The sequence below is a fragment of the Accipiter gentilis genome, chromosome 9, assembly GCF_929443795.1.
Source record: "Accipiter gentilis chromosome 9, bAccGen1.1, whole genome shotgun sequence".
NCBI classification, from domain to species: Eukaryota; Metazoa; Chordata; class Aves; order Accipitriformes; family Accipitridae; genus Astur; species Astur gentilis.
In genome coordinates this window covers 1,588,836-1,611,082 of record NC_064888.1, presented here as the reverse complement: position 1 = coordinate 1,611,082, position 22,247 = coordinate 1,588,836, and the positions used below count along the sequence as shown (strand labels likewise).

The 22,247-nt window shown below is 61.2% G+C and overlaps 1 protein-coding gene and 1 non-coding gene across 2 annotated transcripts; both read right to left on the bottom strand.

Moving 5' to 3' along the window:
• Window positions 1–276: 276 nt before the first annotated feature.
• On the bottom strand, window positions 277–20,040 carry LOC126042861 (maestro heat-like repeat-containing protein family member 2B). Its single transcript, XM_049810594.1, has 34 exons — window positions 20,020–20,040; window positions 18,750–18,872; window positions 16,801–16,966; window positions 16,315–16,413; window positions 15,602–15,753; window positions 15,125–15,268; window positions 14,511–14,603; window positions 13,947–14,016; window positions 13,722–13,835; window positions 13,185–13,258; window positions 12,741–12,860; window positions 11,618–11,725; window positions 11,262–11,424; window positions 10,840–11,000; window positions 10,427–10,568; window positions 9,686–9,738; window positions 9,139–9,246; window positions 8,771–8,890; window positions 8,447–8,569; window positions 7,447–7,608; window positions 7,097–7,315; window positions 6,709–6,776; window positions 6,228–6,363; window positions 6,027–6,122; window positions 5,471–5,575; window positions 5,122–5,245; window positions 4,288–4,394; window positions 3,694–3,846; window positions 2,435–2,580; window positions 2,026–2,188; window positions 1,538–1,731; window positions 786–923; window positions 490–601; window positions 277–315 (listed from the first exon to the last, which is right to left on the bottom strand). Exons 2-34 carry the CDS (start codon window positions 18,762–18,764, stop codon window positions 277–279), a joined length of 3,987 nt encoding a protein of 1,328 aa, XP_049666551.1. The 5' UTR covers window positions 18,765–18,872; window positions 20,020–20,040.
• Window positions 20,041–21,464: 1,424 nt separating this feature from the next.
• TRNAN-GUU (transfer RNA asparagine (anticodon GUU)) lies at window positions 21,465–21,538 on the bottom strand. Its single transcript has one exon. It is a non-coding gene; the product is annotated as a tRNA-Asn (tRNA).
• Window positions 21,539–22,247: the final 709 nt, after the last annotated feature.

The window sequence follows — 22,247 nt, the reverse complement described above, 5'->3', positions numbered from 1 at the left end:
GCACGGCAAGGCCCCAGGACCCCCCGGGGAGACCCCTGCTCTGGGGTCTGTCCCGGCATGACTCCATTGTCCCCAGCCCGGGAAGATCTGAGAGGGGCCCCGCAGCTGGCAGCCCCCAGCCTCGGTGTCACCCACACGTTGTCTCACCGACCGCCGGGCTGCGATTAGGGAAAGAACAGATACGCTCCCCTTTCGGTGTCTTTTGATGAGCTTTAATTAACTCCGTGGTGCTGGCTGGGGCCAGGTATTGCGGAGGGATTCCTCTAAGTGCCTGCCTCACTTGGAGGTCCCTGTCGTCCTGCGGTCCCGAGAGATCTGGAACAACACCACAGGCAGTGCCGTGGGGACCTGGTCCCGGCCACGTGCTCCCCTGGCCACCCCGCTCCAGGGACCCGTTCGCCAGGGATCTTCCCACAGAAAAAGACATCCCGAGCAGCAGTATCTCAGTAAAAGCCCTCTCACCCCTTCCTTCCCCATCTCCTGCCTTACCTCAGCAAAGCAAGCTGTAGCTGTCACCCGCAGTTTAACTGAGCAGGAATCCAGCCACGGCAAGAGGTTCTTCACCAGACAGGGGGAGACGAGCCCAGCGTGCAGCAGGATGCTGTGCAGGGGTCACAAGCGAGGGACACACAGTTACCCAGGAAGGCCACAGGCCGGGCCTCCAAAATTCGCTTGCGCCGACGCAGACGCTATTCTTCAGCTCCCGACGGCTTCCAGGGTCCAGCGGCCATTTCCCTGGGCACAGCCCTGCAGGAGTTGGCCAGATGCATCCCTGGTGCTCTTACCGGGTCAGGAGACGCACCCCCTCAGGGTGAGCCAGGGGGTCTTCCAGGCGAGCCCACACTGCCCGATTCACGAGCAGCCGCGTCCATTTCTGCACCATGCATCTGCCCAGCACCAACTCTATAGCTGAAAGGAAAATCCTGGCAAAAGAAACAAAGCGCAAAATAAGCAAACCCAATCAAACAAAACAAGTCCAAATAGCACCACCGCCAGAAACCCCAAGAACTCTCAAATCGCAGCAGGTTAGGGGAAGACTGATCTGCAGCAGAGCTAAATACCCCTGGAATGATGCTTCACAGCCTTCCAGACTGCAGCTAACGACACTGGCATTTTCTTCATGCCCCAGACCCACCGAAGCAGAAGAAAACCCACGCCTCTAGACTGACTCCACGCTAGGTGTCAACCGAGGCCAACACCTCATACCTCTTCCCACCAGCCTTTGGCCAAGAATGACACCAGTGCCCGCAAGAGTCACTGCTCCAGCGGGGGTCCGTTGAGGGAGTGCAATGCTATTGTGCACGCAAGGGTATGCAGGAGGCAAGAGGACGGCCGTCCGCAGTATGAGCTGCGTAAGACCTTCCTGCGGGGGAGCTGGAGTTTCTCCATGAAGGAACAGAAGTAAAACCAAGTACGACGACCGCCTTCCGCATCTGGGAAGTGGGGCAGGCGAAGCCCTCCCTCAGCCCCACAAAGGCACGTGCCTTGGCACGGGGAACTGAAGCCAGCCCCTCCATCTGCCCCTTCGGCTCCTCACCTGCACGGCTTCTCCACATGCATCGCGCACTCGAGGAACAGTTGTCTCCAGCTGCTCATGAGCAAAAGCCGCCTCTCTGCACCCAGCATTTCACTGGCCCACCTGAGGAGGCTGGGAAGGAGGTGGGGAAGCAGTTGCCTGAGCTCCTCCGTGCTCCTCAGGGCAAGCACCACCTCGGAGATGGCACGGGTGATCTGCAGAGAAACGTGACCAAGAACCACCTGTTCAGGGAAGGCCTTTTCCCACCAGCCTGGTTCCCCCGCCTGCCCGGGGTGGGGGGTCACTGTCCGCACTTGTCACTTCTGTGACAGCCTTGTGGCTCAGGAGTACCAAACTGGCCTGGCTCCCCACACTCCTTGAGGCTGGCCCAGCACAGCGCCCTGCGAATCTCCACAGGCACCCCCAAAGGGCACCTGACTCCCTCGCGCCCAAGCGTGAGTTAGCAAGCAGATGCCAAGCTGCAGACATGTGTCTGCCGTTGAACGTACCGTCAGAGTCTCCAGAGCAGTCTGACGGTTGTGCCGCTCACAAGTGGAGGAGTCCGTCCCCAGGCGGTCGCTTCCTGCTCTGTTTAGTTTCTCCACTAAGCCCCTCAGGATCCGAATCCCAAGGATGCTTCTCCCCAGGCTCCTCCACAGCTCCACCGTGTCACTGCAAGGGAAGAGACGTTCACCCCTGAGCCCGTATCCTTGCGGTCCTGCGGTGCCCTCAAACCTCCTCACCTGCAATGGGGCTTACGACGCCCTACTCACAGCAGAGCCACAAGCACGCAGTCTTGCAACACTCCAGACTGCTCGGGCAGAAAAAAAAGACCTGCTTCTCAACCGGACCCCCCCAGGGCAAGGAAGCTGCAGGGTCCCTGTTTGACTACAGTGGGGAGGTGGGTCGTGCCCGTACCTGTCCATGAGCAGACTCTTCTGGAGGAGACTGCTGATTACAGGCTCCTGGTGAAAGCGGGCGAGGAGAAACACTGCACGGAGCAGGAAGGGCCTGTGGGTGCTCTGCTGCATGTAGCTGTACAGGGTGTTCAGGATTTTCGGCACCTGAATGGAAGAAGAGGAGAAAGAAGGGCTCCTTTACCCCCTCCTGCGGGGCCCGGACACAGTCATTCGGCACACGAGCGATGCCTGCTCCCTTGACGCAGAGTCCAGATCCGGCTCGAAACCTCACGCCTTCCACCCTGCCTGACCCTGGCTCACATCTGGAGCCCAGCGTGCTCTTGGCAATCGTGCACCTGCATGCACACACGCACACGCATGCACACGCTCACACGCACAGCCTCGGCCGCTGCATGTGCCTGGGCCCAACCCTATGAGCAGCTGCGTGCCCTGTGTGCACACAGAGGACACGGACCCGCTTCACGCTCAACGCTTGGCTAGCTCTCCCCATGTGTCTGTAGCGATGCAAGACCACGACCAAACACGCTCTTTGAGACCCCGCAGATGCCTTGCAGGGCCCCTGCAAGGGCACGTGTCTCCTTCCAGAGGAACCCCGTTCTCCAGGGACGCTTTTCCTCGCCTCTACCCTCCTGAGACTGAGTTAGCCTGCACTGCGTGAGCCACTGGTGGCCCTAGAGCCCAAGTGGAGCGCAGCAGAGCGTGAGCGGAGGAGAACAGGAGCCTTGAAAGGGCAGGCACAGCACGAGGCCAGAGGCTCCCAGGCTACAGATGGGCAGCAACTAGTGGCTAAAGGAAGGGCACCTCACAGGCTGGGTAACACCACAGTCGGGGAAAGCAATGAGAGCAATGAACAACTATGCAACCTGTGGAAAACCTAGCATGCCCAGCAAAGCTCGGAGTAGATGGAATTGGGGACCAGTGAAGAACGAGAAGGGTGAGGTGGGTCCCAGGGCAGGGAGGACTGACAGTGACCCCAGAGGAAGGGGAGGAATGGCAAGGCTGGTGCCTCCCAGTGCCTCACTCATGGGAAGGACCCGGACCAATGGCAGACTTTGGACAAGAAGTGCCCATAGCCTTGTCACCAGCTGGAGCAGGCGCCAGCAGCGGGTGCTAATGCACGACTCGGACCCTCAGTAGCCCCTGAGTAGGCTCGGCACACAGGCGGCATTTCTCGAGCCCGTGCCAACTGCACAGGGTGTAGTGCAACAGCCAACAGGAGAAAAGACAAAGTCTAATGGAAAAAAATCTCTCCCTTACCTCCTGGACTATCTCCTTTCTGCATTCCACCAGGAAGATGAATGCCCACTTTCTCACTGCTCTTGCACGTGGGGGCTTGACAGGCCGCAAGCTGTCCAGGATGGCGGTCAGAAAGTCCACAGCCTGTGCTGCAGGGATGCATCTGCAAACGGCCTGGAGAGAAGTCAGGAACAGGAGAGCCCGCATCACAGCTCTGCCCCAGCGATTCGGAAAGGAAAGGCAACTCGACGGGACTGTTAGTTGAGCAGTCACGGAGTTGAGCAGGCTCTTGACCCTCCTGCTGTGCCTACAGTGCTGTTTACATCTGGTGCAGCTAACCGATTTGGAAGTGCCTACCCCCTTGTTGTTTGCTTATATACCAAATTGGTATTCTGACAAGAGCACTCACGCACACACACGCGTGTGCAAACGCACACATCATGGTGTCTGCTCCAGCGTGCCTAAAGGACGGTCTTGCCTCAAAGCCTCCTGCTGCTTGCTGACAACAGCTGTCCTGGACAGCCCGCTCTGGAGACAGAGACTCTGGACGGGAGCAGGGAGACGTGCAGGAGCCCAGGAGCTGGGCCCCCACCCCACTGTTTCGGGGCCAGTTACCTTTCGTATTTGGGTACAGGTCTCCGCGAAAGTCTCGGTGTCTGGGCTGTTCAGCTCCTCACAAAGGCACCGGATCTCATCTGCCTGCGGCACCTTCATGCTCTTGGCTGGAACAAACAGCAGGACAGGAGTCACGTCTACAGAAAGCCAACCTCTGGCCCCAGATACCAGTAAAGGAGAACCCCCGTGGTGGCAGGGAAGGCCACAGGGAAAGCCAGGGCCCTCCTGAACTTGGGGCAGCGGGATTTCCTGAGCCCGATAAATGGCTGACAAATCCCGGGCTGGAAAGAGCCCTCTTCCTCCTTAAACCATTTGCTGGGGCTTCAGGGTTTCAGCAGCCTCTGCTCCTAGCAGCTGCGTCCCCTATTCCCACACAGGCCACCATCATCTCTGGGAGGCAGGAAACCTCCCTGTGACTTCCTCAGCACAGGCAGACCCTGCTGCCTGAAGAGGAAAGGGTGCAAACACAACCCTTTGCAGCACGCTCTGGGCCTGCAGCTCAGATCCCTCCTCCCCGCCCAGTTTGCTCTGGGCAGCAAATTGGTTTTCTCTCTTGTGCTCCACAGGAGATTTCTTCCCTGCCAGGGATGACTTGGGAGACTGCCCTGACCACCCAACCTCACGCACGCCCCGGGGAGGTGGGACTCAGCAACACTCTCTCAGGGATCCTTCCTGAGATGGGCAGGGGGGCAGAGGGCTAACAGGGTGGGGGCACAAAACCAGCCGAGCACGTTGCCTCCCCCTTCCCTCCACGGGCCCCCGGTGGCACCAGGCCAGGAAGGGAGGGAGGGAGGATCGGGCTGAGCAAGGCTGGGAAGCGCCTGCTCTCCTCACCTTGCATTTGGAGAAGGTAGCCAAGGCAGACCCATGCCCTCTGGCGGCATGTGGCCAGGCAGTCGCTGGTCAGAGACCCCAGCAGTCCCACCAGGGAGCCGAACTGCTTGTAGGGACATCCTCTCTGCAGGGGACAGCAGCAGGAAAAAGGTTGCAGGCAGCCCCAGCGCCCGCTCGCCTCTACTGCCCAGCCTGCTCCCTGGGCAGCGACCAGGCAGAAGGGCAGGCAGAAGGGCTGCCCCGTAATCCCAGGGGCCCCGAAAGCCAGCACCCAGCCGGGCAGGGCTCCTTTCCAGGGCCACGAATGGTGGGAATGGGGCACCAGGGCACGCGGAGGGTCCCTACTCACCGTGAGCTCACATCGCTCCTTGCAAGCGGCCAGCACGTGGGTGCAAACCCGCAGGGCTCTCTCCCGCTCCCATTCTTTGGCCGAGGTGAGCCAGCCCTTCAGGACCTGGGGCAGGGGGCATCTCGCTCGCAACAGGAATCTTTCTCTCCCCAAGATCCCTCTCCCTTCTTCTCTGGTCCCTTCCTGGCGCATCCCCCGCCCCACCAAGAACCGGCCCTGCAGCCTTCACCGCCTCGCGCTCTGCAGCCGCCTCTGCCCTGCGTCAGGTCTTGCTTCCCTGCTGGCGTCTCCCTGCTCCGGCCTTCCCCCCAGGGCTGCTCTCGCCCAGCTCAGGGCTGGCTCTTGGCTTTCCCTCCACCAGGGCCCACTTTGCTGCCTGTCCTGAGGCTGCAGTGGCCGGGCGCTCCTGACCCCCGGCCCCGGCCAGATGCACAGCCCCAGAGCAAGGAGCCAAAGCCCCATTTGTCTGGAGGAAAGGTATCCACCTCCTATCACCCACCAAGGTCTCGATTCTCTGCCCTGGCAAGGCTTTCCCTGTTGCCCCGTGGCTACTCACGTGGACCACGTTGCGAAAGCAGGCAGAGGTCGCCTCAGCCTCCAGAAGGGTTTCTATGAGGTGGCCCAGATCTTCCATGCCTCTCCTGTGCAGAAGCTAAAAGCAGCAAAGGAGAGCTGAGGCTATGCATCATGGGGGCTGCCAGGGCATGCTGAGGTGGGATCCTGACCCACAGATGGGCAGGCACTGGCCGCTGGGTACCTCCATGTTCACAGCTGCCCTCACACTCTTCCTTCCCTTTTTCATCTGCTCCTCGGAAGGATGGGACAGAACACTCTGGCAGCACACTGCCAGCAGGTTGCGATTTTCCTTCCCGCTCAGAGGTGGCCTCAGCTTGCTGGCCAGAGGAAAAAGGGAGACAAAACAGAAAGGGGATTTACTAACCCTCTCCAGGGTGGCTTAAACCACAACTGGGTCCCTCCTAATCGAGGGCCCCAAATCCAACACCCCCAGCCCACGCCAGCGAGCACTGCCTTCAGCTCCAGCAATTCCTACCTCCGCCCAGGCAGCAGGCAACCCCTCCACCCACCAGGTTAAGGAACCCCTGGGGCTCCCTTCTTCTGGGAGACACCTGGAATGGGGAACACCCTCCCCACTCCACAGCCCCAGCAGCTCCTGGCCCCATGCTCAAGCTGGGCTGGGGCACACTGGGAGTGCCCAGAGCCTGGGGAACAGACCTCACCTCAACTCCTCCAGGGCATGAAACACTCCATACACCAGGGAGTCCCAGGGCTCCCTCTCTATCCAGTCCTGCAAGTCCCAGAGACAAGTGCAGAGTTGGCAGCGGGCAGGGACACGGGACAGCCCTCCCGCCGCCCCGGGGACAGGCTCTGCTGCCAGGCCTGGGCAGACGCTGCCCCATCTCCCCCACGGAACCCCAAAGGCACTGCAGGAGGGACCCTGCTCCTCAGCCACAGCCACCCAGTACCAGCACCCAAGGGCCCCACCGGCTCCAGACACAGCTCCAGGAGCTCGCGTGAAGCCGAGAGACCATCGTGCCTCTGGGGAAACCAGGCTGATGGCGCAGCCCAAAACTCCCCCGTGTGACGGCTCCAGCTACGGACACTCACCAGCAGGGTCCGTGTCGCCTCCTGCTTTGAGGAGAGCTCAAAGCTGCCGCAGTCGCCCACAGCCTGGATGGCACAACTGACCTCGGCGATGCTCTGCACCAGGGCGAGCTTGAGCTGCAAGTCCTGAGGCCAAAGAGAGCAAAGCACCCCTTGAACTCTTTGAAGGGCTGAGAGGTGGAAGAGGAGCATGGGCAGGAGGAACCCACGGAGAACTTGCATCTGGACGTTGAGGACAAACCCCTCCTTGGGAGGTCTTTAGGAAGAGACCGCCCATCTCGGTACACCCCAGCCCCGAGGGGCCGGAGCTGGGGCACCCAGGCATCCCCACCCTACGCGCCCTGTGCTCCTACCCTCTCATTATCTCTGGAGAGCCTCAGGATGTTGCCCATGATGTCTTTATCCACGCAGGTGAGCAGCTGCTCCTTGGGGGCATGCAGTGCGATGCCGCTGTAGGTGCGCATGAGAGCAGCACGAATGGTCCAGGTTCTCTCCATCTTCTGCCGCCGCTGTACCTGTGTCGACAGAGATGCCCTGAGACATCAGCCCCGGGACTCCTGTGGCGGGCTCCTGCGGCAGGCCCTGCCCCGCACCCTCGCCAGCTTCCTTGTTTCCCCCAGCAGCTCCCCAAGCTGCCAGTGCTGCTGGGGCTGGGAGTTGTTCCCACCCCGCAGCTTGAGTTCTCTCTCTCGGAGAGGGAGGAGGTGCAGCCAGCATCGCACACGCTGCTGGCTGTTATACCACTGACTCGAGAGGCCGGGGAGCTGTCTGGAACCTTTCTGCGGACAGGTACCCGACATAGCCTGTCACGGTCCTGCTCAGAGCCGTGCAGCCGGTGCGGGTCAGTGGCGCAGATGAGCCCGGTCTGCTCCCCTCCCCAGGCCAGGCTGCACTGCTCTCTCTGCAGGGCCCTGCCCTGCCCAGAAAGGCTTCCCCACAGCCCCCAGGTGGGGAGCAGAGCCAACGAGACCTCGCCAGGCTCCTGCTCCCAGCCCTCAGCTTTGAGGAAGGGGCAGAGTGTCACACTGTGCCCACCCCCTTGTCACCAGCTCCTGCTGAAGTTAAGTCAGGGCAACGTGGCTGCAAGCAAGCAAGCAAGCAAGCAAGCAAGCAAGCAATTGCTGCAGCTGCCCCAGCTGGGTGGCTCTGATCCACCAGGTGCCAAACCCCATCCTCTCCAAAGACACCTCAGGGGCCCCAAGACCAGGATGTCCCCTCTGAAACACAGGTCTCGGGTAGCTCTTCCAAGAAAGTTAATCTAAAGGCAGCTGCCACAGGGTGGCTGCTGCAGGTGTAGAAGTGGAAAGAAGCCCAAAAAAGGAAAGCCAACCAGCAAGCCCCTCGTTCCTTTACCTTCCAGCCTGTGGAACCCTGGTAGGACCAGTCTCTGGTGAAAGCGGCAGAGAACAGAGTCACCCTGTCCAAGATCAGGTAGAAGTGGCTCTCGGCAGCGTGGGACACAACAGAAATCATTCCCTGCAACCACGGAGAAACGGGGAGTTGGTTCCAGTCCAGGCATTCAGCCGTGGCCAGCGACAGTGGCCAGGCAGGACGTTGCAGCAAGCAGGAAACAGCAGCAACGGGGAAAAGCAAGGAGGTCTGGAGCTGGGCCAGCAGCAGCCCTCCCTCTCCCCCAGGAAAATCCAGGGGATGCTCAGGACAGGAGCATCACCTCACCTTGGCCTCAGACAGCTCCACAGGGTTTGTCTCCCGGAGGAACTTCAGCACCTGCCCTTGGATGTGTCTGAGGTCCTGACAAGCTGCCAGCACTGTCCCAAGAGCCTTGTACAGGAAAAGCTGAAAGAGAAGGAGCCGAGCCCGAGATGCAGTCATGGCCTGACCCGTCAGGAGAGGGCTGGCCCCAGATGGACCCCACCACCTCCGGGAGCAGGCAGAGCCAGCCACGATGCCAGGCTGTGGCCAGCCGCTGGGGCAGCCCAGGGGAAACGCCTTTTGGGGACGAGGGAAAGGAAAGCAGTGAAATCTGGCTGCGTGGGCAGAGCACCAGCGCCAGCTCCAGCCCCAGTGCCGGGCGGGACACATACCTTCTCCCAGGAGCCGGCAGCAGAGCTGCCCAGCCGCTGGCTCAGCTCCTGGCTCAGGCCTATGGTCCAGGCCTTATCCTCCACGGGCTCCAGCGACGCTCGCAGAAACTGGTGTGAACGGGAAAGGAAGCGAGTGTTCCCCTGACCTTGGCCAGGGCCCTTTCCACGCTCACGTGTCCCGGGATGCTGCGGGGGAGAGCTGCCGGGAACGGCAGTCTCTTCCCCCACCCCACCCAACCCTCTTTTCACCAGCTTCCCTCTTCTCCTAACGCCTCATGTGAGACCCCCCGGCAGGCCGGACTCAGAGGAGGAGGCAGTGCTAAGGCGCGTGCCACAGCGTTAGAGGGCGTTAGCCATCAGCCGTGGCACGTGTGCAGGCAGCAGCTCCTCTTGGGTGGGCAGGCACCTACTGCCGGGGGAGGCGCAGGGTGCTCAGGAGGTGCCCCCACCTCCTGGTGCCTACACAGGCAGCCCCCAGCTTCCTCCCACAACTTTGCTCCCTCTTCTCCCCCCTCGATTTGTGAGACCCCCCGCAAGGACGCTGTACCTTAAGCACACGGTGCTCCCACTCTGCAGAGGCCAGGGAGCTCTCAGTTCTGCCTAGGAAGCAAGAGGAAGCAAAAGCTCTCGCAGCTATTTAAGCTCACACCAAAGGCGAGTCCGGCGCTCTCCTCTGCAGTACGACCTCCCAAAAGTCCCAGGCCATCAGGCTAGAGAGGGCCTACGCGAAAGCCCTTGCGAGGCCAAAGACACAGGAGGGATCCCAGGGGCGGTCGTCAGAGGCATTGACTCAATCTGGGGAAGGACGCACTGGCCGCAGCAGATCCCCACGGAGCGACTGCAGCTCCCAGAACAACTCCAACCACCCAGTCCCAACACACGTTTTCTCCCGAACCACCCATTGCCTTTTGCCCATTTCCAGCCCTTCTCCCAGGCTACTGCCGGGGACAGCTGCGGCAAACCTCGCCTGGCCTGGGGACTTGGTCCTCCACAGCCGAGGGCTGCACCCCCTCCAGGAGCACCAGTCCCGTCCCTCTCCCAGACACCATCCTTGGGTGATGCCAAGACCTGCCCTCCGAGGGGACATCAACGGCCCTGCCCATCCCCTGGGCTGAACTGATGCCAGGGGACAGCTGCCCCCAGCCTCAGCACCGGCTCCCTGGAAGGGGAAAGGCAGCGGAGCAAGGGCTGGGGAACTGGGGACAATTCCCCTCCGTCGCGCCGGGGCAGCTGCGTTTTCCTGCCCCCCTCCCTCCCCTCCAGCCTCTCCCTCCCACCTGCACTTTACCTTCCAGGTACTGCAGCAGGAGGGGGATCTCGGTCGCCCACGCCGCCCCCAAGCCTCTGTGGATCCTGCCGTGGAGGGCCTGCAGCAGCTGCAAGGCAGCAACCGCGCGTTCGCGGCTCGGGTAAGGAGCTGCCGCCACCACCTAGAGGAGGGCAGGAGAGAAGGGTCACTCCTGCCGCCAGAGCCACAGCTTCTCCCAGGAGGGAGCTCGGTGCCGCTTGGCTGGCAGCAGGCAGCCGATGGCTTCACCCAGGGTGCTGCCAGCCCTGAGAACGGAGCGGGATCCCTGATGGGCTCGGGCATGCTGCCTCCTCCTTGGGGGCTCCCAGCGCTGGCCTCAACAGCATCTCTACCCCGGGATCTCCCACCACCCCTGGCCAGAAAAGCTCTTTCCCCAGGGCCCCGCTACTCACCAGCAGTCGAGCCAGCAGGGCCTGGGGAGCCGGCAGCCGGGCTGTGGGGAGGCAGAAAGGCTGGGTGAGCCGACGAGCCTCACGCCTCCGATAGCCCCACACAGGGCGGAGGGCTGAGAGCAGCTGCGCTGCAATAGCGCTGGCTGGGGGGCTCCCCAGGGCTGCCCAGCAGGAGATGAAGGCAGCTCCAGCACGGCCAGGAGCGAGCCCCGGCTCACCAGGAGAGCGCTGCGAGCAGGAGAGCCAGGCCTCTGCGCCGGGCACGGGGCCACGCAGGGCAGAGCCCCTCGTGCCCAGCAGCAGAGCCTGTCTCTGCCCTTTGCTTTTCCTGGGCTCCTGCTCAGGGCTGGTGGGGTGCAGGGAGACGCGGGCTGGCCTGACCCCTGGCCAAACCCAGCAGCAGCACTCGCTGGGGCTCCTACCTTGCTCCTGGGAGTCCGTGGCATCCGGCTCCTCCTCCTCCTCCTCCTCGCACCCCGCTCTCTCCCGCCTCTCAACCAGGGCTCGGAGACAGCGGGAGAGCGGGATCAGCATGCCGCTGTACTGGGCTGGCACCACGTACTGCAGCAGCCTCGGCCACAGGAGCTGCAGAGAAGAACCGGGCAATTCGCCACACTGGCATTTCCGCTCAGCGCCAAGACGAAAAGGACGGTCTGCATTTCCCCGAGCCTGGTGCGCTTCAGCGCAGGAGGGGACAGGTTCAGGGCATGGGGGAGCACACGGAAAAATGTCCTGAAGGCAAGAAGTGGCCACAGCAGCAGGACAGAGGGCAACTTACTTTGGTCATCCCTCTCAGAGTGACGTCCAGTGAGCCCACGATGTCCAGGCACAGGGCTCGAATTGCTCCATCCTCTGGGTTTTCCCAGGCAAAAAGGCCTCCTGCCACCTGTAAGACAGAGTTGGCAAACCCCCAGTTACCCTCAGCTCCCAACTGATGAGGCTCAGGCACGCCTCACCAGTGCTCCTCTTGCTCCTGTGCCTGCCTCCCTCCCGACGGCCAGACGGACCCAGCTCGAGGACCGGGTCCCAGACCCTGGGAAGGACTGGGAAGCCTGGGAGCAGACAGTGCCGCTGCTTGTCTGCTCGGTCCCCTGGGGCCCAAATGCTGCTGTCGTGCCACCAAAGCAGACCTGAGGAATGTGCCCTTCAGCAAGGCTGTGCTCAGTGCCAGCCCTGGAGGCAGCACACGCAGCCCGACGACGGATGTGGAGGAGCACCCGGAAGCCCTTTCCTTTGCCCTGCTCCCAAAGCAGAGCCTCCCCGAGCCTCAGAGCGACGCACATGGATCTCCCAGCTACAGGGAAGGTGCGGCCAGAGGGAACGTCCTCGGCGAGTCAGCGGGAGGCTCGGCCATCCCCAGCTTTCACCTCCTGGGCACCCAGCTGAATGCTGGGAAATGCTCACCGCAGGGACTGCCAAACGGCCCGTCCCCTTGCCAGAAGGGATGTGGGCCCCCAGACTGTTACTGGATGGGCCGGCTGTGCTTTGGAGGGCCAGAGCACGAGAACACCACAGAAAGCTCCTCTAGCCAGGCCCACCTGTCTGCACTGGCTGTGTTTTGCTCACCGTCCAGCAGCATTTAAGGATGGAAGATGTCCTGCCCCTACAAGACCCTCCCTTTGCAAGGCGGCTTTGCCGAAGGCGCCTGTGGGCGCAGCTCGGCACCACAGTGCCGGGTGGCATGCCGAGGTGTAAACCCACATCATCCACCGACATCTCCACCAACATCGGCACAGACGCCCACGAGGAACGGCCATTCGGAAGCGGCTCTGACGGCAGCGCCAGTGCCGATGGCTCTGCAGCATGGAGCTCGCCAAGGCCAAGGCCGCCGGCAGGAGCTCTCAGCACGGTCCAGGCGCTGGTCAAAAAAACCAGCCCTGGGTGTCCTGCTCCGCCCTTACCAGTCTGCCCGAGGTCCGGCTGAACTCGCTGAAGATGTGCCCCACCACATCCCATGGCCAGCAGCTCTGGGATCCGGAGCTGAGCAGCTCCCTGCTGAACTCCAGAACTGCCCTCCGCACCTGCCAGGGGAGAGTGTGGTTATGACCCTCCTGTTCAAAACCCAAAGGGTTTGCGCCTTTGTGGCTCGCAGAGAGGTGGCAAGGCCACGGCAGAAGCTTTCGCTCCTGGTGTCAGGGCTGGGCTTCAGCACCAGGCTGGACGGGCATTTGCCCCACAGAGCGCAGAGACCTCCCCGCTCTGCCCGGCCAGCTCTCCCCAGGGACGAGCCATCAGCCACCACCTGGGCAACGCGCCAGCACTTCCCCAGGCCCCCTGGCTCTGTCCCAAGGGAAAGGGTTTCTCTGCCTCCCCTGGCGGCACCCTCCCTTCCCAAACCAGTTCACCTGGGCACTGGGGTCACTGCACAAGGGGCGCATGGCCTCCACCAGCTGGGGCAGCTTCTCTCTCGCCGCAGGTGCTGGAAGAGATACGGAGAGGTGTGCATTGAGGCAGAGCCCCAGTGGCAGAAGGGATCCCCTGAAGCTTCCAATGGGACAGAAGAGCGGGGCCTGACTGGCTGCACGGGAGGCAGCGGCGTAGCCGGAGCAACCCCGCTTCCAGAGGCACGGCTATTTTACAGGGACCGAAGCCTACGGCAACACAGAGAACAAGAGAAACAGCACGGGTACGAGCAGCTCCTGTGCAAAGCAGCCCACCTGCCCGCCCACCAGCCTGCCCGTGTTACAGAGCTTGGAGCGTCGTCCCTGGTGTGCCGGCATTTCTAACTGCCGGGGGACAGCCCTGTTGCAGGGCCATCAGCTCGGCTGGGGACCCGCTCTTCGCAGCTCCCTTTGGGTGCAGGTGCACCACTTTCGGCCCATTCCTGCTGTCAGCCCAGCAGCCCCAACCCCTGCCTTGCGTCCCTGGTCTGTGGCACTGACCGTCAGCGCGGGCCAGCACTCCCAGCAGGCCCAGGGCTGCCACGCGACCGGCCTCACTCCCACCGCTCAGCTGGGAGTGCAGAAACACGCCTGTCTCCTCGGGGCGCATTCGTGCTGCGGGGAAGAAATCGCATTCTGCATCAGCAGGCAGCTGTCCCCAACAGCCAAGGACAGGGAGAGAGCTGCCACGGCACGGCGGGCCATCGCCCAGTCTCCTCTCCTTACCCTGCAGCATGATGCAGCGGGACAGCACTGCCTTCTGGGCCGGGCCAGGCTCCTCGGTCACGTCAGAGAGCTGCGGGAACAAGGTCCATTTTAGAGAAAGTGGCGTCAGTGCCGAGAGGGACTGAAAAGAAACGGCGCTCTCCGTTCTCCTCTCCCTGGGCACTCTGGGCATGGGACCCACAGCTGAAACCCAGCCCACCCCACGGTGGCCCCGGGCACACACAGAGGTTTGCGGCAGCCCAGGCTGCCCAGGAGCTGAGGCTGAGCAGCGCTGAAAGGCTGCCCTCAGGGTGCTGGCGCTCCAGAGTCCTCCTGCGACTTGGCCGAGAGGGAAATGGCTGTGGCAACCGGGCTGCCCCTCAGGCCCGTTCCAAACAGCCAGGATCAGGCCTCCTGCAGCCTTAAGATGGCACCCGGATCGAAGTCCTGGCGTGCTCCAGGCCTGCAGGAAGGTCCCAGTGGAGGAACGCCCTGCTCTGCCCTGCCAGCCGGCAGGTCTCTCCCCTCCGTGGCAATCACGGGTGCAGGCCTCAGGCTTGCGGCAGGGTGCAGGGCTCCCCTTACCTGGCGGTGCACAGCGGTGCTGATGGCAAGAGCCGTGCCCTGCGGCATTGGGGTCTGAACTCCCTCCAGTATCTCCAGGACATAGCTGAGGCTCTACAAGAGAACGGGGGGGAAGAGGAGGCTAAAGCCACCTAAAGGCACTTGGGAAGGGAGAAACCCAGCACACCTGGGATAAGGGGAGCCCCTCACATCAGCTCCCAGGGAAAAGCCCGATGAGCAGAGCAGCATCAAGAGGGTCTCTTTCCTCGGAACGGAGCCCGGGCTCGACAACTCAGTTTCCCACTCATCAGACCTCGCCAGTCGCAGCATGGGACTGGACATGGCCCTGGGCATTCGGGCAAAGCTCTTCCTGCACGCAGAGCCCCAGGGAGCTGGCAATGCCTCCCTTCCTGAGCAGGTGAGCCCCAGGGACTCTTGCCTCCCTCCCGCCCTGCCCCCGGTTTCTCCCTTTCTGCCCAAAGAGCCCAGAAAACCCCTCGCCTCCTCTGCTCTTCCTGTTCCTTCTCTGAGGGCTTCCCAGCTCCTCCTGGCACCCCACAGCTCCCCACTGCCTCTTAGCACTCGCACAGACCCACCCAGCAGCCACGCACGCCGGGCCCTGCGCAACATCTCACCTTGGTGAGCCGGGAGGTGTCTCGGACCTCCTGGTATTGCTGCAGGAGCCAGAGGAGCTGCTCCCAGGTATGCTCTCGGTGCTGCTCCTCATGCAGAAGGACCCCCAGCATGGCAGCCACTGCCCCGAGGACAGCCTGCTTGTCCTGAAGAGGGAAGGGAGAGGCTCCGCTTGGAGGGCTGAAGGTCTGCCTAGTGCTCAGCACCCCCTGGACACCGGTCTGCCCTTCCCACTGGGAGGGGTTTCCCTTTCCCTTCTGCCCTGCAGAAGAAGGGCTCGCTCCAGAGGAGAGAGAGCACTTCCCCACCCCACCCTGCTACCCCAGCCCTCCCTGCAGAAAGGCCCCAAGGCTCGGCTGCTTCCCGTCGGGAAGCCCCCCTCCCCTCGGCCCTCTGCTCGCACCCCACTGGGCACAGACGGACCCAGCGCCACGGACATCCCTGCTGCAGCCCCGGGCGTGGAAAGCAGCACTTCTCACCTCTTCCTCCTTGCAGTCCAGCCAATTTGCCACCACATAGCGGAAGACCGGGTAAATGGCTTCACAGAACTGTGCCGCCCCCTTGCGAGGGAAGGGGCATTGCTCCCAGCTGCAGAGGTATGTACCGACTCCTTGCGACCATTGCTCCAGGACTGCACCAGGACGAAGGAAAAGGGAGCATGTGAGAGTCTGCAGCAGGGACGGTACCTTGCATTCACGCCCAAGCCTGCTTTAAGGACAGTCCCAGGCTCGGCAGGGCTCAGCCCAAGACTAGATCTGGATCCGAGGGCAATCTGTGCTCTTGAGGTGCCTGGATTCAAACGCCCCACCGTTTCTCTCCTCCTCACTCCCATCGCACCTTCTCCTCCTCAACAGCCCCTTCCCCTTCAGCATTTCTCACTGCACACCCTTCCCTTCCCTTTCCCTTCCCTTTTCCCTTCCCTTCCCTCATACTCGCCCTTTCAGAGCAGGGAGTTTAATCCCAGAGGGAAGCGGGGGAACAGAAACCGTGGGAAGGGACCCAGGAGTTTCTCCGTGCAGCGCTGCCGCGTCCTGCCCACAGAAACCTCCTGGCCTTCCCCCGCTCCTCCTACACACTCGCTGCAGTTTGGGACTGCCGCGGGCTCACAGCCACCACGTTCCCTCTGAGATCACATGGAGGCATCGAAGGCCGCCCCTGCCCCTAGGACCCCAGCCAAGGAGCCGACACTCACCACTGCAGACGGCATGCAGGACCTCGCCGCTCCCCACCTGGGTCAGCACGGTGCGCAGGGCGAGCAGCGTCATTCCCACAAAGGGGATGCACCGCAGGGCTGCAGAGGAGGCAGGGACAGAGGGACCGAGAGGGTCGGTGAGAGACACGGGAGACTGGGGGCCATCCCTGCCAGGGCTGGGGCTGCTGGGCCACGCAGGACGTGCCGGAGGGCGTGGGACGGGCTGCCTTCCCCAGGGGGGAAGCCCTCTGGGGAAATGGGGAGGACGGTGCAGGGCCAAGACCCCGCGGGTTTGTCTCCAACAGGTTCCCACCCTTTGGGAACTGGCATCGGGCTGATAAGGCAGAGCTGCCGACTGGCCCTGGCACGGAACAAGGAGGCACGGCAACTCCGTAGCCCCCCAGTTCAACACAGGGCATTTAGGGAGGGCGAGGATCCCTTCTCCTTGTTATCACAGATCTCTACCCAAGGCCCAGGGTGCCATACCATATCTGCGGGCCATTTTGCCCAAGGTGAGGAGCACAATCTCATCAGGGACCTTCCTCATGGCCTTCAGGTGGCTCTGGAGCTCGGACATGACAAAGTGGAAGTGGGAGCGGGCCAGAGCTACCAGGACGTCACTAGCGGCCATCTTCACGTCACCTGTCACACCCTGCAAAAGCGCCACAGGTTAAACACTCCGGAGAAAAAGGCTGAGGCACTAGGGCAGGCTGAATGACCCCATCTCCTCTGCAAGACCCCTCGGGACAGCTGCGCTCGGGGCCGAGCGGCTGCTGCCTCTCGTACCCTGGGATAGGCGGGCAGTTCCCTGGCGAGATGAGGGAGGCTTTTCCCCAGAACAGCCCTGTGCTGCTGCCCCCCCTCCCTCTCCGTGCAGGTGCCAGGAACAAACTGCCGCAGGCTCAGGGCCCCCCTGGGACCTCTCCGTGGGGCTGGTGGGTTGCCACAGCTCTTCCTCAGAGCAGGACAAACAGTGTTGAGCTTGAACCCAGCTGTCGCTCAGTTAGAAACAGCCCCGAGTCTGCTTCTCTGCACAGTTCCCTGCCTCCCTGTGGAGTGATTGCTAGAAGTGACTTATCACTATGTTCCCCGCGCCCCCTTGAGGGAAGGCAAAACCTCCAGGGTGGAATGCAGTGGACACGCGAGGAATTGGTTCCCTAGTAATTCTCTGTGCAACGTAACCTGCAACCTTAGATGTTAGCAACACCAAGGGGGTTTGGTGTGCTGACCCTAAGAGAAGTAACACGGAGGGTGGAGCGGAGCGGAGACGCCACGGCCAGTCTCTGTGATATTATCGCAGGGATAGGGAACTGGAACGATAGGAACGGTAGGTCCCTGCATTGAATCCACGGAAGCAAGGAGGTAAAATCATGGGGGTTCTGTCGACCTACCGCCCTACTTCTGATTTATCTCCTAAGTGCCCTGTCCTGGGGTACTGACACGCAGAATCACGTCCTCTGGGTGAACTTTGCCCATTATAATACCAAAACACACCTCCATCCCAAAAGCTACCCGCCTCCAGAGTGCAACCACCCCTCACTGAGCCTGCGCTCTGAATTTTTTTCTAGCATGTCCTTTTAAAAGCAAAGCGAGAGAACTTAATACCAATCAAAGTAAAGGCATGCATGACTAGAGTCGCTCGAGCTCCACCTAAATAGGAAAATCGTATAAAAAGGCCCAAAGAGAGGGGGACTATTAGGGAAGATACTGTCGTGGACAAGTTGGGAGGACATCACTGCCTTCTGGGGTCAGCTGACAGGCTGAACCTCTCTTCCCCCCAGAGGGACACCTCTTGGGTGAGATTCGAACACTCGGCTGTAGCGAGTGCTTTCCCGGGAAACTTAGAATTCTTTAGAGCTCTTTTTCTTCCAGACTTCAATGCGCTTGTAGTCGACTGTATTATTATTTGCACGTGCCTTGCAGACAGTGTATTTATCATCGGCAATCCAAAAGAACCCGTACTCCTGTTGCTGTAATAAACTGTACTATTCGTTAAAATCTAGCCATGATAGTTCATTGAACGCAACCAAGCTCCTTAAGTCTGGCTGTCATAGTTCCTTGAACGCGACTAAACTGAAAGTACAGTGCGCTATTTCTGCGACCGTAATCGTGATGGTTCAACATACTGAACGCGACCGGACTTACGGTGCTGAATTGGGCATCACCCAGAACCTAAGCCTAGCCGCCCCCAGCCCCTCTGACATCTAAGGACAAGCTGGAACGCAAGGGGGGGTATTTTCTGCCTAAAGTCTTTACCCTTTAACACAACACTCCCCTCTCCAAATTCCCTGCCATGACGAGCCCCCAGAGCCTCTCCCTTAGGACCTCTGCTGGGTCTGAACAACCGAGGAACATCTCTGCGCCACTCTGTATTTCCCCCAAAACCAGGGGCAGAGGCAGGCTGCTTGGGTGGCCTTGAAAGAGAACAAGCTCACCTGAGCTGCTCGCATGTCACTCAACGCCTCTGCTATCAGGCGGTTCACAACGCCACTCGTCAAACAGCCGTCACCTCCCCACAGGACGCTCTCCAGCTCCCGGTACGTCTCCACTCGGTCACCCTGGGGACAGACCACAAAGGGGAGTGATGGGACTTGCTTTGCCCTTGTTCCCAGGGAGCCACGACAGAGACCTGCTGCCCTCCAAATCATCTGCGTGACACAGGCACGAGGGACGACTTGCAGGCATGGGTCAGGACAGCCACGGGGAACAGCAGGCTCTTCCGTGGCGCCTCTGACACTAGCAGACAGTCAGAGAGGGAGATCGACTCCACCGGGCCAGAAGGCCACGTGGGAGCCTGGGCGGTCACTCCCGAAAACGGGGGACGGCGGAGGTCAGGGGGAAAGTGCCGGACAAGGAAGGGTGTGACTGTTCACTCAAGCCCTGCCTAGATTTTGGCTAACCCAGCTCCTGCTAAGGCCTGGTGTATGCTAGGAGCAGCACCATTAGGTCAAAGCGAGAGCACCGTGTAGGCAGGACGGGTGGCCAGAGAGAGCTAAAGGGCCATGATGCAGCCATTACCAGCTGCGGATGGCTGTCTCCGGCAGCCATTGCCTTTTGTCTGGCAGCTTCCTCAGAATCCACTAATGTAAGGAAATGGTAGAGACCCAGCCTCCAAGCTGGACGGTATAAAACATCAGCTTACTCAAAAAGCTCTCCGTTGGCTCATAGGTTCATAGCAAAAAAAATTCTGGGTTTTTTGCTCATAGGGGCACGATATTAAGAGTTACAGATTATAAGTTATGAAACCTTACGACTTGACTGGTGAAGGAGTGAATTCACGTGATAGACGAGTCTGGGAGAAGGGAATTGAGCCCCTGTCATGTTTTTCTATTGTATTTCTTACTGAGCTCATGAAATAAGGTCAAAATCACAGCGTATGTTGTCCTGTCCATTTGAGAGATCCAAATGGACGGTGACAAAGGGGAAGGCATGGGAACGAGACCACGCCCCGAGGAGGGGAAGCCGTGAGCACCCTGCGCCTTGGGGCCCAGTGTTGCTCCTCGCACGGGGCAGGAGCCCCAGCACTGGGAGCTCCCGGGGAAAGGAGTGGGGAGCAATGGCATTAGTCCAGCTTGAGCAGCAGGATCGACGCCTGGGGACAAAGTGCCTGCAGGAGGGCAGAGGTGCTGTCAGGTGAGACGCCCCTCTGCCACGGCACCCGGGGAAGCCAGGGGCATGGCGGGGAGCCCTCAACCCCCACCTTACCTCATGGTCTTGCAGTCGCTTTAGCAGAGAAGTCCCGACGGCCACAAAGGTAGTGACGGCCGCAGGGACAGTCCCCGTCCCCCCGCCTCTGTCCTCAGAACGCGCAGGTCTGGACTGGGAACGCACGCATGGGCAGAGAGCTGCAAGAAAAGAAAGAAATGGCTTTGCTGGCTGCAGGGCTTCGCACCAGGGAGGGGTGAGGATCTTCCCAGACCGCCCCAGCACCATCAGCCTGTGCTGGGCTGTACTGGCAAGAGGGAAGTCAGTGGCATGAGGAGAGGGAGTCTTCCCCTCACCGCAGCAGTGGGAAGACCACCCTGGGGGACTGGGCCCATCCTGGGCTCCTCAGTGACAGAACGGCAGCAATGCGCTGGGGCGAGTCCAGCACAGGGGCCCTGAGCTGGCCAGGGGATGGACATGGGCTCTGCAAGGAGAGCCCGGCAGGGCTGGGGCTGGGCAGCCCTGACAAGAGCCGGCCAGCCCAAGTCACCTCTGAGCGGTCCCCAGCTGCCTCACGGAGGGCAGGGAGAGGACGGAGCCAGGACCCTCTGGCACGTGCCTGGCAGCAGGATGAGAGGTGATGGGACGCAGCCCCCAGCACCCGGCTGGGACGGACACTGCCTCCAGCACGTATCAGAGCCCAGCCTCCCACCAGCCCCTCACCTCTGAGCGCTCTCATCCTCCGGATGGGCAGCAGGATCCCACGGATCGACACGCTGCTCCTCCAGGCAAAAGCCATGAGAAACTGGGGCAGCACCAGCCCCAGGAGGAAGACGTAGAGCCCAACCATTGTGACCTCACAGAGGGCTCCGGTGACATGGGGACATGTGCTGGGGACGCAGCAGCACCCTGGGGACCCCCCCAGGCCCAGAAATGCAGGATTTTCCATCACTGGAATTTGCTCATGGTCCTCAAACAGTTTTAGCAAAGACTTGCTCCAGACAGCCCTTCCCAGCTCTGTCCCTGGGAAGACCGGGACTTCTTTTCTCTCTCAAAAGAGAAGACTTTTCCTTTGGCAGGGGACTGCTACTGGTGGGGTGTCCCAGGCCCTTGTGCCTGAAGGCAGGAGTCTGGAGAAGAACAAGCAGCAGTGGATGGGGATCAAGTCAGGTGAAAGGCAGAACATTAAAATAAAGAGTAAAGAAATGAGTCTTATGACCATCAAGAAGAAGGAGAAATGTTTTTGGAGCACGCTACTGTTAGTGTCTTTAGTGAACGTAGAACTAAGGCAAATTATGTGGCGGGTTGAGCCCAGGTGGGACCTAAGCCCTGCTCCCCAAGCTTGGGCAGGCAAAGCAGAATAAGGAACTGGTGCTATCAGTTTTCCTTCCTTCCTCTGCCTTTGCTGAGGGGACTGAAGAGCCTGGGTTTTCTTCTAGAGCCATAGGATGCTTTGGGTTGGAAGGGACCTTAAACAAGGCTAGAACACTGTGGCCTAGGCGAGGCGTCCCTGGGTGGGCTCGAACCACCAACCTTTCGGTTAACAGCCGAACGCGCTAACCGATTGCGCCACAGAGACTCCCGAAGGGAGCTCCCTGGGGCTTCCCAAGGGCAGGCAGATGTTTGGCCGTTGCCAGGGAAGCGGAGCTTCCTCACGCGTAATGGTGACTTGGGAAGAGAAACACCACAACCCTCGATGCCCACCCTTCATCCTCGTCTCCCTGAGTGACGAACCTCCCCTCTCACGGCATTCCTGCGAGCAGTCCTGTCCCATTCCCTGCCCGCTGCAGACCACCCACCTGCAATAGGCAAAGACGGGCACCAAATTAACTCCTCCTGGAGCCTTGCACAAGTGCTTCGACCTCACGAAGCACAAGAAGCAGCGGTAGGACAAGACGGGTTCCCTCCGAGCCCCCCTCGTACAAATGCCTGCCCTTGGAGAACGCCCAGCTCAGCCGCTTGCCCCGCGCCTGGCACACTCAGCTCCCAGGACTGCCGGAGCCCTCGGCACTGCAGGTGCCCAAAGGAAGCTCCTGGCCCCAGCACCAGGCCTGGTCGCCGGCGTAGCCCACCTTCTTCTCACATGGGTCAGCACAGGTGGGGAGGGCTGCCAGTCTCCTCCCTTGAGGCGGTGCTGCCTCGGATCGGTCCCCTCGGCTGTCACTGTGCCCTGGTTTGGGGCCCGCCCTTCCCTGAGGGCTGCCTCGGACTGGCCCCAGGGGTCAGGCTGCCCAGGTGCGCCTGAGGTGATGCTCTCTGGGATTGGCCGCCTGCTGCGGTGTGCTGCC